General features: G+C 54.1%; 1 protein-coding gene across 3 annotated transcripts in view; it reads right to left on the reverse strand.

Moving 5' to 3' along the window:
• The window catches only part of DSCAML1 (DS cell adhesion molecule like 1), a 356,638-nt gene that overhangs the window by 89,061 nt on the left and 255,081 nt on the right, over positions 1–12,496 (reverse strand). For all 3 annotated transcript variants that reach the window (XM_067039017.1, XM_059070778.2, XM_067039019.1), the window contains 3 exons: positions 11,076–11,222; positions 4,986–5,264; positions 1,275–1,550 (listed from right to left, as the gene is read on the reverse strand). In XM_067039017.1, coding sequence (XP_066895118.1) covers positions 1,275–1,550; positions 4,986–5,264; positions 11,076–11,222 — 702 coding nt within the window. The remainder of the gene's footprint in view (positions 1–1,274; positions 1,551–4,985; positions 5,265–11,075; positions 11,223–12,496) is intronic.

Here is a 12,496-nt window from a genome sequence, read left to right on the forward strand (position 1 = left end):
GTACTGCCTGGCGTGGTCACTGCCTTTGGCCTCTCCTCTGCCTCTTTCCCCAGCCCGCTCTCTGGCTGCCCCTCTCACCAGCCTCATTCTCCACATCCCAGATCTGAACTGGCGGCCACCAGCTGTCCTGTAAGATCCACCAACGGCGTAGGGGTAGCCCTCCGAGAGAAAATGCACTGGGTGGGAGTAGTCTGCTCCTGGGTGGGGAGTCGTTCAGACAGCAGGTCCCCTGAGACCAAAGGCACCCATTTCACACTAGGCTGCGCCCAGCTGATGTGTTTCCTCATTGGGAAGAGAGACCAGGGATAGGGCAGGACACGAGGAGGTAGGGGCTGAGGAAGGCAGTTCGCTGGGCACTGGGTGAAGGGTGAGGGCTTAGTTTCGATGGATGCCCAGCTCTCACGCCCCACTTGCCAAGGAATGTGGACCCCTGGGCTGTCACAGTGAGACAGATACCCGTGGGGTTTGCCCGGGTTTGGTGTTTTTGTTATCACAGTGAAAAATCCTGGGAAGGAACAGGATTATGGGAGCAACAAAGGAGCTGGGGAACCACTAAATTTGTTGGTAAGGATAGGGCCTCTGCTAACCCCCCCTGCATCTTTGTGCAAATAAGAAAAAGGTGTCTCCTTTGCATGGTCACAGCCCAGTGTGGGTGCGTGGCTTGGTAAGTGGAGTGCAAGCTGGATTTCAATCCTCACCCTCTTAGTTGGGCACCTTGCGTAGTGAACGACCTGAACAACCGTACACAGAGGTGCTGGGTGAGGAACCTTGGGGGTGTGTGTGGTAGCTTTAAAAGGAGAGAGAAGCAGGTAGAAAGCTAGGTCCATGGTAAGAAACAGGGCCTGCTGTGAAGAGACCTCAGGCAGGGAGACGATTCAAAAATCCAGAGGTTCCCAGCACCCTTCCAGAGCCTCTGAGAGACCAAGAGTCTTTGAGACCCTACCGAAGGCCCTTCTAATAGTGAAGTTTTCTAGTCATTTTGAAGGGCAGGGTCAACAGAGTATGGCGGTTAAGAGCCCTGAGTTCAAACCCCAGCCCTCTTCCTTAGCAGGGCTGTGTGACCTTGGGCAAGTGACCGAAGCCTCAGTTTCCTCAACTGCAAAATGGTTATTATGTATATTAAAAAAAAGTATCTCCACACGGGGCCCTTGGGAGGATTAAATAAGATAGTGCATCTGCCTGGGGTGCTGTGAGTGCCGGATGAATGCCTCCTGCCTCTGGCCGGGCTGTAGGAGTCCTGAACCTGCCCCTCTGCCTCGGCGGCCCCAGCTCACCCTCGAGCACGATGATGGCGAAGTCCTGGGCGGTCTGGGCTTTGCGGACGGCGAAGCACTGGTAGGCCCCGGAGTGGCTCTTCTGGGCCGACGTGATGAGTAGGGTCTCGTTGCTGAGCCCGCGGATGGAGATGGCCTCGTTGGGCAGCACCAGCTCGGTGTTGCGGTACCAGCGAATGGTGAACTCCGGGGAGCCCGTCAGGGTGCAGGAGAGGATGACCGTGCTGCCAATGCCGGTCTTCAGCTTCTTTGGTGTCAGGGTCACGTGAAGAGGGTCTGGGCCGGACCAGGCAGGGGAGAGGCGAGGGAAAACAGGGAGGAAAAGAAAAGAAAAAGGACTCACTGTGAGTGGAGTGTGGCTAGGGGTGGGCTGTGGTCACAAAAGGCCCCAGGAGTCAGGAGGCCCTGATTCTGTCTCCAAGACTCCGTGTAGCAGGGGGGACCAGGACCAGCGAATTCCTTTCTCTAGGCCTCAGTTTACACATCTGTTAAATGGCAGGGTCAGGCCAGGAGATGTCTCTACGTCTGTTATTCCGATGGCTTGTGCTTTCCTGATGTGGGCCCTTTGGCTGAGCGGGGCTGGGAAGCTCCCTTTGGCTCATGAGGAGGACGGGAGCTTGGCTGGTTCACTGTCCTCGCTGTCACCCACCCTGGAAACCAGGGAGGCACTCGTGGCCCAGCCACCTGTCTCCTGTACTTAGACAGATAACCACTTGCTACCTTCTGCTGCTCTGACTTCCTTTATATGCATCATTTAACCCCCTGCTCTTCATCCTCACCACCCCTGTCCTGCTGCAGGCCTGCAGCTCCTGGCCTGCACCCATGCAGTACTCTCTTCTCCCTGCCCCCCTTTTCCCTGTGTCCCGCCATCGGTTCTCCATGCTGCAGCCAGCCACCGCCCTGTTCAGAACTTCCACGGCGCCCCAAAACTCAGCGTGGCATTCAAGGCCATCAAGGCCCTTGGAGACCTGGCTGGCGCCCTTCCCAGCAATGCAGTGTCTAGACCAGCAGCCTGCCTGTGGTTCCTGCACACCCAGAGTCTCACCTAGAGCACTCTTTGCCCCCTCTACCTACTTCCTACTCATCCTTCACATTGAACTCAGGTGTCATCTCTCCCAGGAAGCCTTCCTGGATACCACTCCCCTCCCAGGCTGGGTTAAAGATCTCTCTTCTGGGGCTCCCTGTGTGTAACTAACACAACACTAAGGTCATGGTCTTCTAATCACCACCTTGTTTCTATCTCTCCCTCTGGACCATGAGCCACTTGAAAGCAGGGCGGTGTCCCTCATCTTTATATCACTACTGCTGTCTGAGTCATGTTTCATTGCTTGACTGGCTGGCTGGCCGGTTACCACCCCCAAGCTGGCCTCTCTCCCTTGATCTCCATGGGCTTGGGGTTCTATACAGGAGCTTGAGGCCTGCAGGAGCCTTGGACCCCCAACGAGGGAGCTTGCAGGAGATGCGGGCACGGCAGGCCCGTCTGGGGGGCACAGTCAAAGCACACACAAGTCTGCTCTCCCTGCTCACTCCCAGAGCCTCTGCCCGCTGTCCAGGAAATGTCAGCACAACATGACGCAGGTGGCATCCTGCTTGTCCCAGTCACCAGCCAGGGCTCTCAGGGCCCAGCCAGCCAGCCGCTCTCTCCTCACTGCCCCTGCACGGGCTAGGATGCGTGCGAGGGTTGGGGGCGGGATGATGCGGAGTATGGAAAGCATTGCTTTCCTCTCCACGAACCTGGCGGAGAGGAGCTATCAGAAGGATGGAAGACAGAGAAAAGCCAAGTCACTTCCCTTTGAACCTGGTTGTCCAGTCAAGCCCAGTGTGGGAGAGGGTGGGGAGCTGTCTCAGAGGAGAATGAGGTGTACCCTTCCACGCAGGGGCGGGGGCAGGCGGCGCGTGCACACAGCTGTAGGCAGTTACTTATTGTGTGTGTCTGTGTGTCTGTGCTCTAGGATGTGTGTTACGTGGAGGAATGTGTGTATCTGTGAGTGTACATGGGCACCCTATATATGTGCACGTGTGTATGGGGAGGTGGGCATGTGAACTTTCAACACATCTGCCTGTGTGTGTGTGTGTGTGTGTGTGTGTGTGTGTGTGTCTGTGTAAGTACCTGCCTGCCTGTCTGTCCTGAGGCAGGAGCTCTGAACACCAAATTACTCAGAGTTAGGTTTGCTAATTTTCCAAGGATGTGGCCCTCCTGACCTGTTCCCTGGGAGAGTGTGAGTGTGTGTGTGTGTGTGTGTGTGTGTGTGTGTGTGTGTGTGTGTGTGTGTATAGCAGGAGGGGTTGAAGGTAATTCTAGACCAAACAATTTTGCACGATGCTTAGGTCAAGAGGGTACTAATCCTGGTCCTTCTACCTGCCTACTCTGCAGTCCAGGGTTTGTTTATTCGAGAGGACACCCCCTTTGCCCCCAAGCCTTCAGCATTGTAAGCTAAGCATTTGTATTATGAACTGTTGCTCCCAGAGCATTTCTTGGGGCTCTTTCTGCTCTTCCCGCTTCACAGGGAATTCGCAGAGGCGGGGTCTCTTCCCCACACTGCACATAAATGTGCTCCAACTGTCAAGACCCCCTTGACTATGGGGAGGACACAGGGCCCATATCTGGGCTGAGGGCGACAGGACAGCAGGCCCGGAAGGCCAGGAGGGGTGGGCTCTGTGTGGTTCTCTGGTCCACCTGAGGGTCTGCAGACCTGTAGCTCTATGCTCATGAGATAGGCGGTGAGCTGGGAGGGGAGCATCTTTGGTCAGTCTTAACGGCAGAGGGGCCCTTCCTGCAGGCTGGGGATGGGAGCATCTCTGGACAGCCTCTTTCTGCTGACCAGGCCGAATCCCTCACGATGCTCTCAGGTGCAAAGTTCAAGGACTCAGGCTATTGCTGCCCCACAGGATTGAGATCCCACAAGGGTCTCCAAATCTCAGCCCCACTGCTGCCAACACCTTCCCTGCAGCCCCGAGAGCAGGGGACTCGAGGGAGGGATGGGGGGGGGCGGCAAAGGATGCCCCTGGGTCTCATAAAGCCCCCTCCAGGGTTCTTTCCCTAGCTTCAGCCCCTCTGCCCCGACCTCTCTGCCCTTCCGGCAGCTCAGCAGCAGCAGGGGGCTGCGAAGACCTCCTGCTCTCCACACGTGCTCCCTGGACCCTGGGGCTCTGGGATGGGGAGGAACAGGAAGGACCAGAGTTAATGCCCAACTGGCAGGTCCTGGAAAGGCTGCCTTGACTGTTTACCTCCAGTGTCTGCCCTGATCAATCAGTACGTCTATTAATTATCGCTAAATATTCTGAATGTCGCCTCCGATGGATTCACATCAGCATTGTTTCCTTTAGTACAGACTCTGCCTCCTCCCAAGAAGCTGAGAAGCCCTGTGAGCTTATCACGTCACCGTCATTGTCCCTTTTGACACTCGTGACCTTTGGGAGGCAGGCGGGCCACGGTTATTACCCCCTTTGACAGAAAAGGGCACAGAGGTGATGCCCGGGGTTATATGATTTTCTCCAAGTCAGTTACTATCTGATGATATCAGAACCAGAAGGCAGGTCTTCTGATTTCAAACCCAGTGCTTTTCCCAGGACACCAACCTGCCTTCCTCAACCTAGGAGATCATCCCCTGGGGCCGGCCAGAGGCAGGGGCGGCTGCCCCCATGCCCCTCCCCACCACACGCGGTGCTCTCAAAGGTTACTGAAGCTGGAAGAGGGGCGTCCCCGCTCACCGATGACTGTGAGGGTGCCTGTGGCCTCTGCTGAGCCGAAGGTGTTGGTGACCTCACAGATGTAGGTGCCGCTGTCCTCGGTCCGCAGGTCACTGATGGTCAGCCCCGTGATGTGCTTGGTCCAGCGGCTATCAGCTGGGAGGGGTCGGCCATCCTTGAGCCAGCGGATGGCAGGGATGGGGTAGCCGGAGGCAGTGCAGGGCAGCTCCATGTTGTGGCCGGCCCACACTTCCTGGGAGTGGAAGCCGTCCAGGATGGTGGGGATCGACTCAGCTGGGTCTGGAAGGCAGAGAACACGAGAGGTCCTGTCCGGCCCTGGGTGGGAGCAGGAAGGCAGGCCCCCAGAACTTGCTGCCCACTGGTGCCCAGCATGAATGGTACCCAGTGTGGGAGGCCCTCTGTGTCTCCCTGTGCCCCAGACTCTGGCCCAAACGCTCCTACTCGGGCCAGACGGAGGCCCTGAGAAGCACAGCTGGGAGCAGGGCCTGGGGGAGGAGAGGATATGGTGGGCAGACTAGGCTAGAATGACAGACAGACAGACAGAGGGAGAAAGGGAAACAGCAAGAGACACAGGGAGGGAGAGACTTTCATACAAACAGTCCCTGCGGCATGAGAATCATGACATCTTGGGTTTGTAATTCTGGTCAGCCTCAGTCTGGGCCTGACAGGGACGGGCATCTCTGTCCCCTCCTGTCTCCTCCCACCTGTAATCTGGGCAGGCTCAGAGGGGGCAGTGCCTTTCCACTGGGGCCCAGAAGGATTCGGAAGTTAAGCCTTCCACAAAACGTACTGGCTACCCCAACGATGCTTCTGTTTTTTTGCATTCCCAAACCTAGAGAAAGCAGCGACTGTGGGCCTGCACGCTGCCCTGCAGGAGGCCTAGGCCCTCACTGGTGGGATTCTGTGTGTGATGCCTGTGTTATGTGGGCGGCGTGCTGGCTGCTACCTCCGTCTAGTCCTCACCCTAGAAGGCCCCTCTGGGTTTTCTGCCCACTGGGGACCTTCCCCTGATGTAAAACTCCCATAGGCTCCCACTACCTACATATTACAATCCACACTTCTTATCCTGAATTAGGCCTTCTGGGATCTGGGATCTCACGCCAGCCAGGTCCCTGGCCTGGCCTGCCTCCCCCCGACCCCTTTCTGATCTCACCAGTTCCCCAGTCAGGGCACGCTGTCAGCGCACTGGCCGCCAGCCTGCTCCGCTTGGCCAACTCCTACTGATCTTTCACAAACCAGCTTCAACATCACCTCCTCTGGATGCCTCCCTCGGGCCACTTTCACTGGATTCCCATACAGTTTTCCTTTTCTTTAATTTTATTTTCAAGCAGCCTTTTCTTTTTAAAGAAAAAGAATGAAAAGTGCAATATATGCACATGACAAAACTTCAGAAAGCAGAGAAGAGCATACAGTGCAAAGGGAGTCCCCCTCACCCCTGCACCCAGCCACCCCACTTCCCTCCCAGGGGCAGCCACTGTCGCCACTTCCCCCCAGGACCTTGCCAACAACACTTAGCACCCGGCCATGTATCTGGCTCCCCTGGAAGGCCGAGAGCTGCTTGAGGCAGCGCTGATCCCCTACGGCATCTCCACGTGCCTGGCACAGAGCAGGGCTGCTGAACCATAAACGTCTGAGGGAGGGTGAACGGGGGCACGTGGGCATGGGGTGGGCTGGTGGTCTGCCTTTTCCACATGGCAGAACTTTACAGGCTCATGGAATAGTAGAGCTGGCTTAGGGACTCGGAAGGCACACACAGATGAGGACCTGGAGACCAGAGAGGTGCAGCGACCTGCTCAGATCACACTGCAGAGCCAAGATCCGAAACCAGGTCTCTGCCACCCTTGTTCAGTAAATGGGGTCTGAGACAGAATAATCTAACCCTGGATTCTGCTCCAGAGTGAACCGTGAGAGCGCTGACGCCCCTCTTGGCCCCTTCTTGACTAAATGGGAAATTGCCTCTGTCCTCAGCTCACCCGCCCCCCCTGCCCCCATTGGAGACAGGCTGGGCTAGGAATGCTCCTCCCCAGGGAAAGAACTTTCCAGAAGATTCTTTGCTCCTTCCCTATTGTCCATGGCTTCTCACAAGGAGCCTGAGACTGGGAATCAGGAGACCCAGGCACCAGTCGGCCTGGGTCACTGATAAGCCGTGTGACCTTGGGTGAGTCTTATGATCTCCCAGAGCCTGAGTTTCCTCGTCTGCACGTGGAGGTGATACCGCTGCTTCCAGATCTCCTGAGGCTGTTGTGGGCAACAGAGCAAAATGTGTGTCAACGAGCTCGAGTGACACTAACCCACTACACAGACATGCCCGGCGATTACAATTCTGCCCCCGCCCGCCCTCCCTCCCTGCCAGCTTCTGCGGTCTCTTCCCCATCCTGTGGGAATGGTCGGGCTAAACAAACCCGGTGCCAGGGAAGAATTACTCAATGTGACACTTAATTGATGCAAAATACACAAATTCTGCGGCGCACTGCAGAATTTACAAGCGGAGGGGCCCATGGGGCGCGGTGGAGGAAGGGGCTGGGGGTGGGGATGGAATTAATCGCCGAGTCTCAGGCGTGAAATTAAATTCTGAGGGAAAGAAACCTCTTTCATTACTCTGGAGCAGAAGTAAAAGCTGTGGCGTGTATGGCGACAGCCTGGGGGGATCGGGGGCTGCCAGGGCCAGTGCAGGGCTGGGAGACAGATGGCCTGGCCCTGAGAAATCTCTGGGGGTACGCTGGGGCTGAGTTGGCGGGGGGTAAGGGGTCAGTGTGCCCCGGGGCCGGGGTCGGGGGCTGCTGGGACCTCTCGCAGCTGGCTGAACAGTGCTGCCCTGGAATATGACTTCTGCGCCTGGCTCGGCACCCTGTGAGCTGGGGAACCCTCGTCCAGTCTCTCAGCCTCTCTGGTCCCTGGTGCCCTCCTTTATAGATGCAAATGATGGTGCCTCTTCCACAGAGCTAATGCCCGTGACAGCACGTGGTAAACTCCAAAAAGCACCTCGATGTGACGAAGGGTTATTCGGTTGTATTTTTAGGGGGCTCCGACTTTTCTCGCAACTGCCTCCTCTTCGGAGAGTTAACAGAAAAATGAAAAGTCCCTCCCCGCCCCCGCCCCCGCCCCCACCCCGAGATGTAGTAGGAATAATAATCCAGCAACAACAGACCAACAATAACAACGACCACAGCAAGCAGAGCAACTACTCTCTACTGAGCCCTTCCTATGTGTTCGGCCCCACGCTAAGCTTTTTACACGCGGCCCCCTATTTAATTCTCACAACAACCCCAAGGAGAACATGTCACTCCCATTTTACAGATGGGGAAGCTGAGGTTTGGAGCCATTATTGATCTGATGCCAGGTTGCACAGCTAGTGAGCGCTGAGGCTAAGACTGAAACCTTGGTCTGATTCCTGAGTCCTTTTTCCAATACGTCTCACTCTCTCCTTCCCCCGTCCCTCCCTATTACTTAATCAAACACCTGGTGAGAACTGAAAAAAAACACAGGTGTGGTTGCTGCCCTCATCCAATGACCATCGATAAGGCACTGCTGCGGGAATCAGCCTGCCCCTTCCTCTTGCCTTTGGACCTGGTGAGGAGGAGGGGCAGCCGTCCCTTGGGGTGTGCCGGGCTCAGACACCCTCAGCCACCAGGTGCCTTGGCAGGCCCCAGCTCTGCCAGGACACCCAGCTGCCATCTCCCATCCCTGACTCCAGGGGCTGGACCGGAACTTCTGACCAGGGAGGGATGACACCCTTCCCGACCACCAGCCCCAGGAGCTCACAGGGTTCTGGCCACTAAGGAGGGAAACACCTCAGTTGAAAGCTGCCTTGGGACTGACCCCTGCCCTCAACTCTGGGAGTGGATCTGAAATGTGAGGCTGTGGGTGGAGGCCTGATCCCTTCTGACACGAATCTCCTTCTGCACTGCCTCGCTTGGGTATCAGTTGCATTTTCGCCGAGACAAGCTGCTTGTAGATTGCCTTGTCACATCACATCACATCAGGGACCGCGTCACTTCTGGGGCCCCTTCCCCGCGGCTCCCCTCCACTCCTAACGTCTTCCACCCTGTCGCACGCAGTCATCTTGTCTATCCTTATCTCTCTGGTAGGTTTCTGTTTTTCTCTGTCCTATGTTTTTCTCTCTCTGTGCCCATGCCTCTCCCCTTTTGTCATCTGGGTGCCTCCCTATCTTTGCTTCTCCGTTTCTCTATTTGGGCTTCATCTCCGCATCTCTGGTAGCATCTCCCATTCTCCGCATCCCCAGCCGCCATCCCCAGCTGGTGGGCAATGAGGGTAGAAGGAGAAGGGTTTGGCATATCCTCCAGTTAAAAGGGTGCCTTTTTTGAGGGACAAGAGTGGAAGTCAGATTAGTCGGATGAAGGGGCTAAATATTCGTGCAGGGGAAAGGAGCAGGCCTGCACGAGGGAGGATTTCTGTGCCTTTCCCACATCGTATGAAAGGCATGCAAATGAGATGCAAAACACCACACAAACAAGTCCCTATCATTTGGAAGGTAACCACTGACACATTTGGGAATTGGGCTGCAGATGGCAAGGTCTAGCCACAAAGATGGGGCCACACAGCACAGCCCCATCTCCTCCCCACGTGACAGCTCAGTTTCCCTTGGCATTGATTAATTCCAAAAATATTTACCTAGCACCTACTATGTGCCAGGCACAGGGCCAGGCTCTGGAGACACAAGGGGGAATCAGAGAGCCTGACCCTCGCTCTCCTGGCTTCTGCTTTTCCGCTCTTGCCCCCAAATGCACCAGGCAAATAAGAGGGGGTCCTGGATAGAGTCACCTGCTGGTCCAGGGTAATCCTTGCCAAACCACAGAATGTCAGAGGTAGACAGAATCTGAGCTGTCACCTAATCTAGCTCCTTTTTCAGAGATCCAGAGACATGGCATGATTTGGTGGGGCTAGTCCCCAAACCCAGGTGTTCTGACTCTCAGTTCATTTCCCTTCCAAAAGCCACTCTGATGCCACCTCCACAGAGCAGAGATGTTCAAATTGCAGGTCACAAACTGTTAGGAAGTTCTGAAATCCATTTGGTGAGTTGCGTCCAGCATTTAGAAAAATTGAAATGGGATAGAATAGAAGAGAAAATATCAGAGTGCATGACAATGCATGTGGTAGGAAATACTGGCGTGCATTGCATAGGTTGTGATGTCTGTGGATCACTGTCAGGAGTTTGAAAAGTGCTGTTCCGGAAAGCCTTCCTTGAAGAGCGCCAAGTGCCCTTCTTTCTTCTGTGACTGGGGCACGTGTGTGGTGTTTGATTAGCCCCTTCCATGAGGGTGTGCAGCTGGAGGATGCTGGGGTCAGTGGGCTCAGTGGGAATTCTGGCTGTGCCTCCCACTGGTTAAACAGTTGGGGCAAGTTGCTTGGCTTCCCTAAGTTCTGGTTTTCTCACCTGTAGAAATAAGGAGGGCAGTGCACACCTCACCAGGCTAGTACAGTGCCTAAGATACAGCACATAAGTGAAATTTCTGGCACACAGGGTGATTTAGTAAATATTAGCTTTCATCCTTCCATAAGGAGCTATAATCATTCCAGAATAAAAATCCTTTATTTAATTTAGAGATTTTTTTAAACCTTTTGTTGGCCTACTTTCAAATGTTGTGAGGTGGGCTATAACAAAAGACATACACATATTCAAAAAATAGATAGAATAGAATCCTAAAAAATACTTAGGGACACAAGGAAATACCAAATCCCCCTAATCCAATCCAATCCAATTGAAGCGTTACTAGGTTTGCATAGCAGATTGTATCTATGAACTTCCTGGCGGCAAAGGCAAAAAAGGAAAGAGAGGATGGGTTCCATATCCCTCATTATTTGCTAAATGGTAAAATAACAATTCTTCAGGAGAGTTAAGCGTTCTCAGGTATAGACTCCTGAAAAGAATTTAACTGTAGAGTCCTTATATGGAGGATACCCAAAACCAAACTGGACAAGGTCTCCCCCAGTGGTTTCTGTACCTGTGTTCTTTGATCTCCTTCTCCAAATCCCCTGAGCACACAGCAGACTCCCCGATCAGTGGTGCCGACATGGCCACCTAGTGCCGGGGGTGGGCTGGTGCCCTTCCTCCCCAGCCTTCTCGCCTACCTGTCACGGAGAGGCGGGCCCCGTTGCTCTGCCGGGTCTCCCCGCTATACTTGTGCTTGGTGATGCAGCGGTAGGTGGAGAGGGCGTCCTCCTTTTGCACGTCAGAGATGTACAGCCCGCCGTGGTAAGTAATAAAAAACCTGTTTTCTGGAGACATAATCGAGACACAGTCGATTACTCCTCTGGCTGGGCACACTACCAGAAGCAACTTGGGCCTGCAGGTGGCCTTCTCCTAGGCCAGGACTGCTGCCCAGGGGAGGGGAGGTGATGGGGAAAACAAGCGGGTGAAGCTGAGGTAGTGCTGAAGGCAGGGGAGCATCTCTAACCGATGAGGATTTTCTATGTGCAAACAAATAGAAATTACAATGATTATTCCTGTAAATGTAGATACTTCAGCTTTTTACAGGAAGCTGTAAAATGTTGGGCTTTGGAGTCAGACTAAGATCTGGGTTCCAATCTGACTCTTTTACTTATTAGCTGTGTGACCTTGGGAAAGTTACTTAACCTCTCTGAGCCGTATCTGTGCAACAGGGTGCAAATAATCCTTCGTAGAGTATTCTTATTATTATTAGAGTATTATTATTAGTAGTAAAAATAATAAAGTGTCTGGCACACACTAAGTGCTCACTTAGTGAATATCAGTCCTCATCTTTCCCATCTCTTTGCAAGAGTTTGCAAAGCTTTAATGTTCATTGCTTGCTTGTTCTTACAATTGTTTGAGGTGTCATCTCCATTTTAAAATCACACAGCCAGTAAGTGGATCACAACTCAGGCCTTCCGGCTCCCGGCTCTCCCTTTGGACTGAGCCTAAATACAAGCCTAAATCCCTTTCTCTCAGTTTTCATCATTTATTCACCCAAGAAACAATTATTGAGGCTAAGCTATACTAGGAGTGGGGGCGTGGAGACACAGATTTACGATACTAACTCATCATACAGTTTTTGATACCATTTTGTTCAAGGCAAAGGTGCCAGCACGGTGCCCTCCACGGTCTCACTGCCGTGCCAGCGAGAAGCAGAAAGGACAGAGTAGTTTCACCCATTTAGCTGACGACGAGACAAGACTACACTCCGAGGTAAAGTGGATTTTCTCGTCCAAAGTCCTAAGGCAAACCTTGAACTTGAACTAGTCAGGGCTGATTTTACAAGGGGAGAATGTGGACTTGAGGGTTGGGGAGGGGCTTGCATCTGGCTTTGGGACTCTCTAAGCTCATGGTCTCCCACCCAAGACCCAGCCAGACTGAGATCGAGAAGCTAACCTAGGGTCCCTCTCCCTGCTCTCTAGAGGCACAGCTGCTTCCCCAGGAGGACATAGCAGACCCCAGGCTGCCATTTTCACCAGAGGGGCCATCAGAATCAGGACAGCGAATAATGACTTACAAGAAAGCTGCAGGGGAGAGGGTAATGCTGACCTCATACAAA

Source organism: Kogia breviceps, chromosome 7, assembly GCF_026419965.1.
Source record: "Kogia breviceps isolate mKogBre1 chromosome 7, mKogBre1 haplotype 1, whole genome shotgun sequence".
Classification (NCBI taxonomy): domain Eukaryota; kingdom Metazoa; phylum Chordata; class Mammalia; order Artiodactyla; family Physeteridae; genus Kogia; species Kogia breviceps.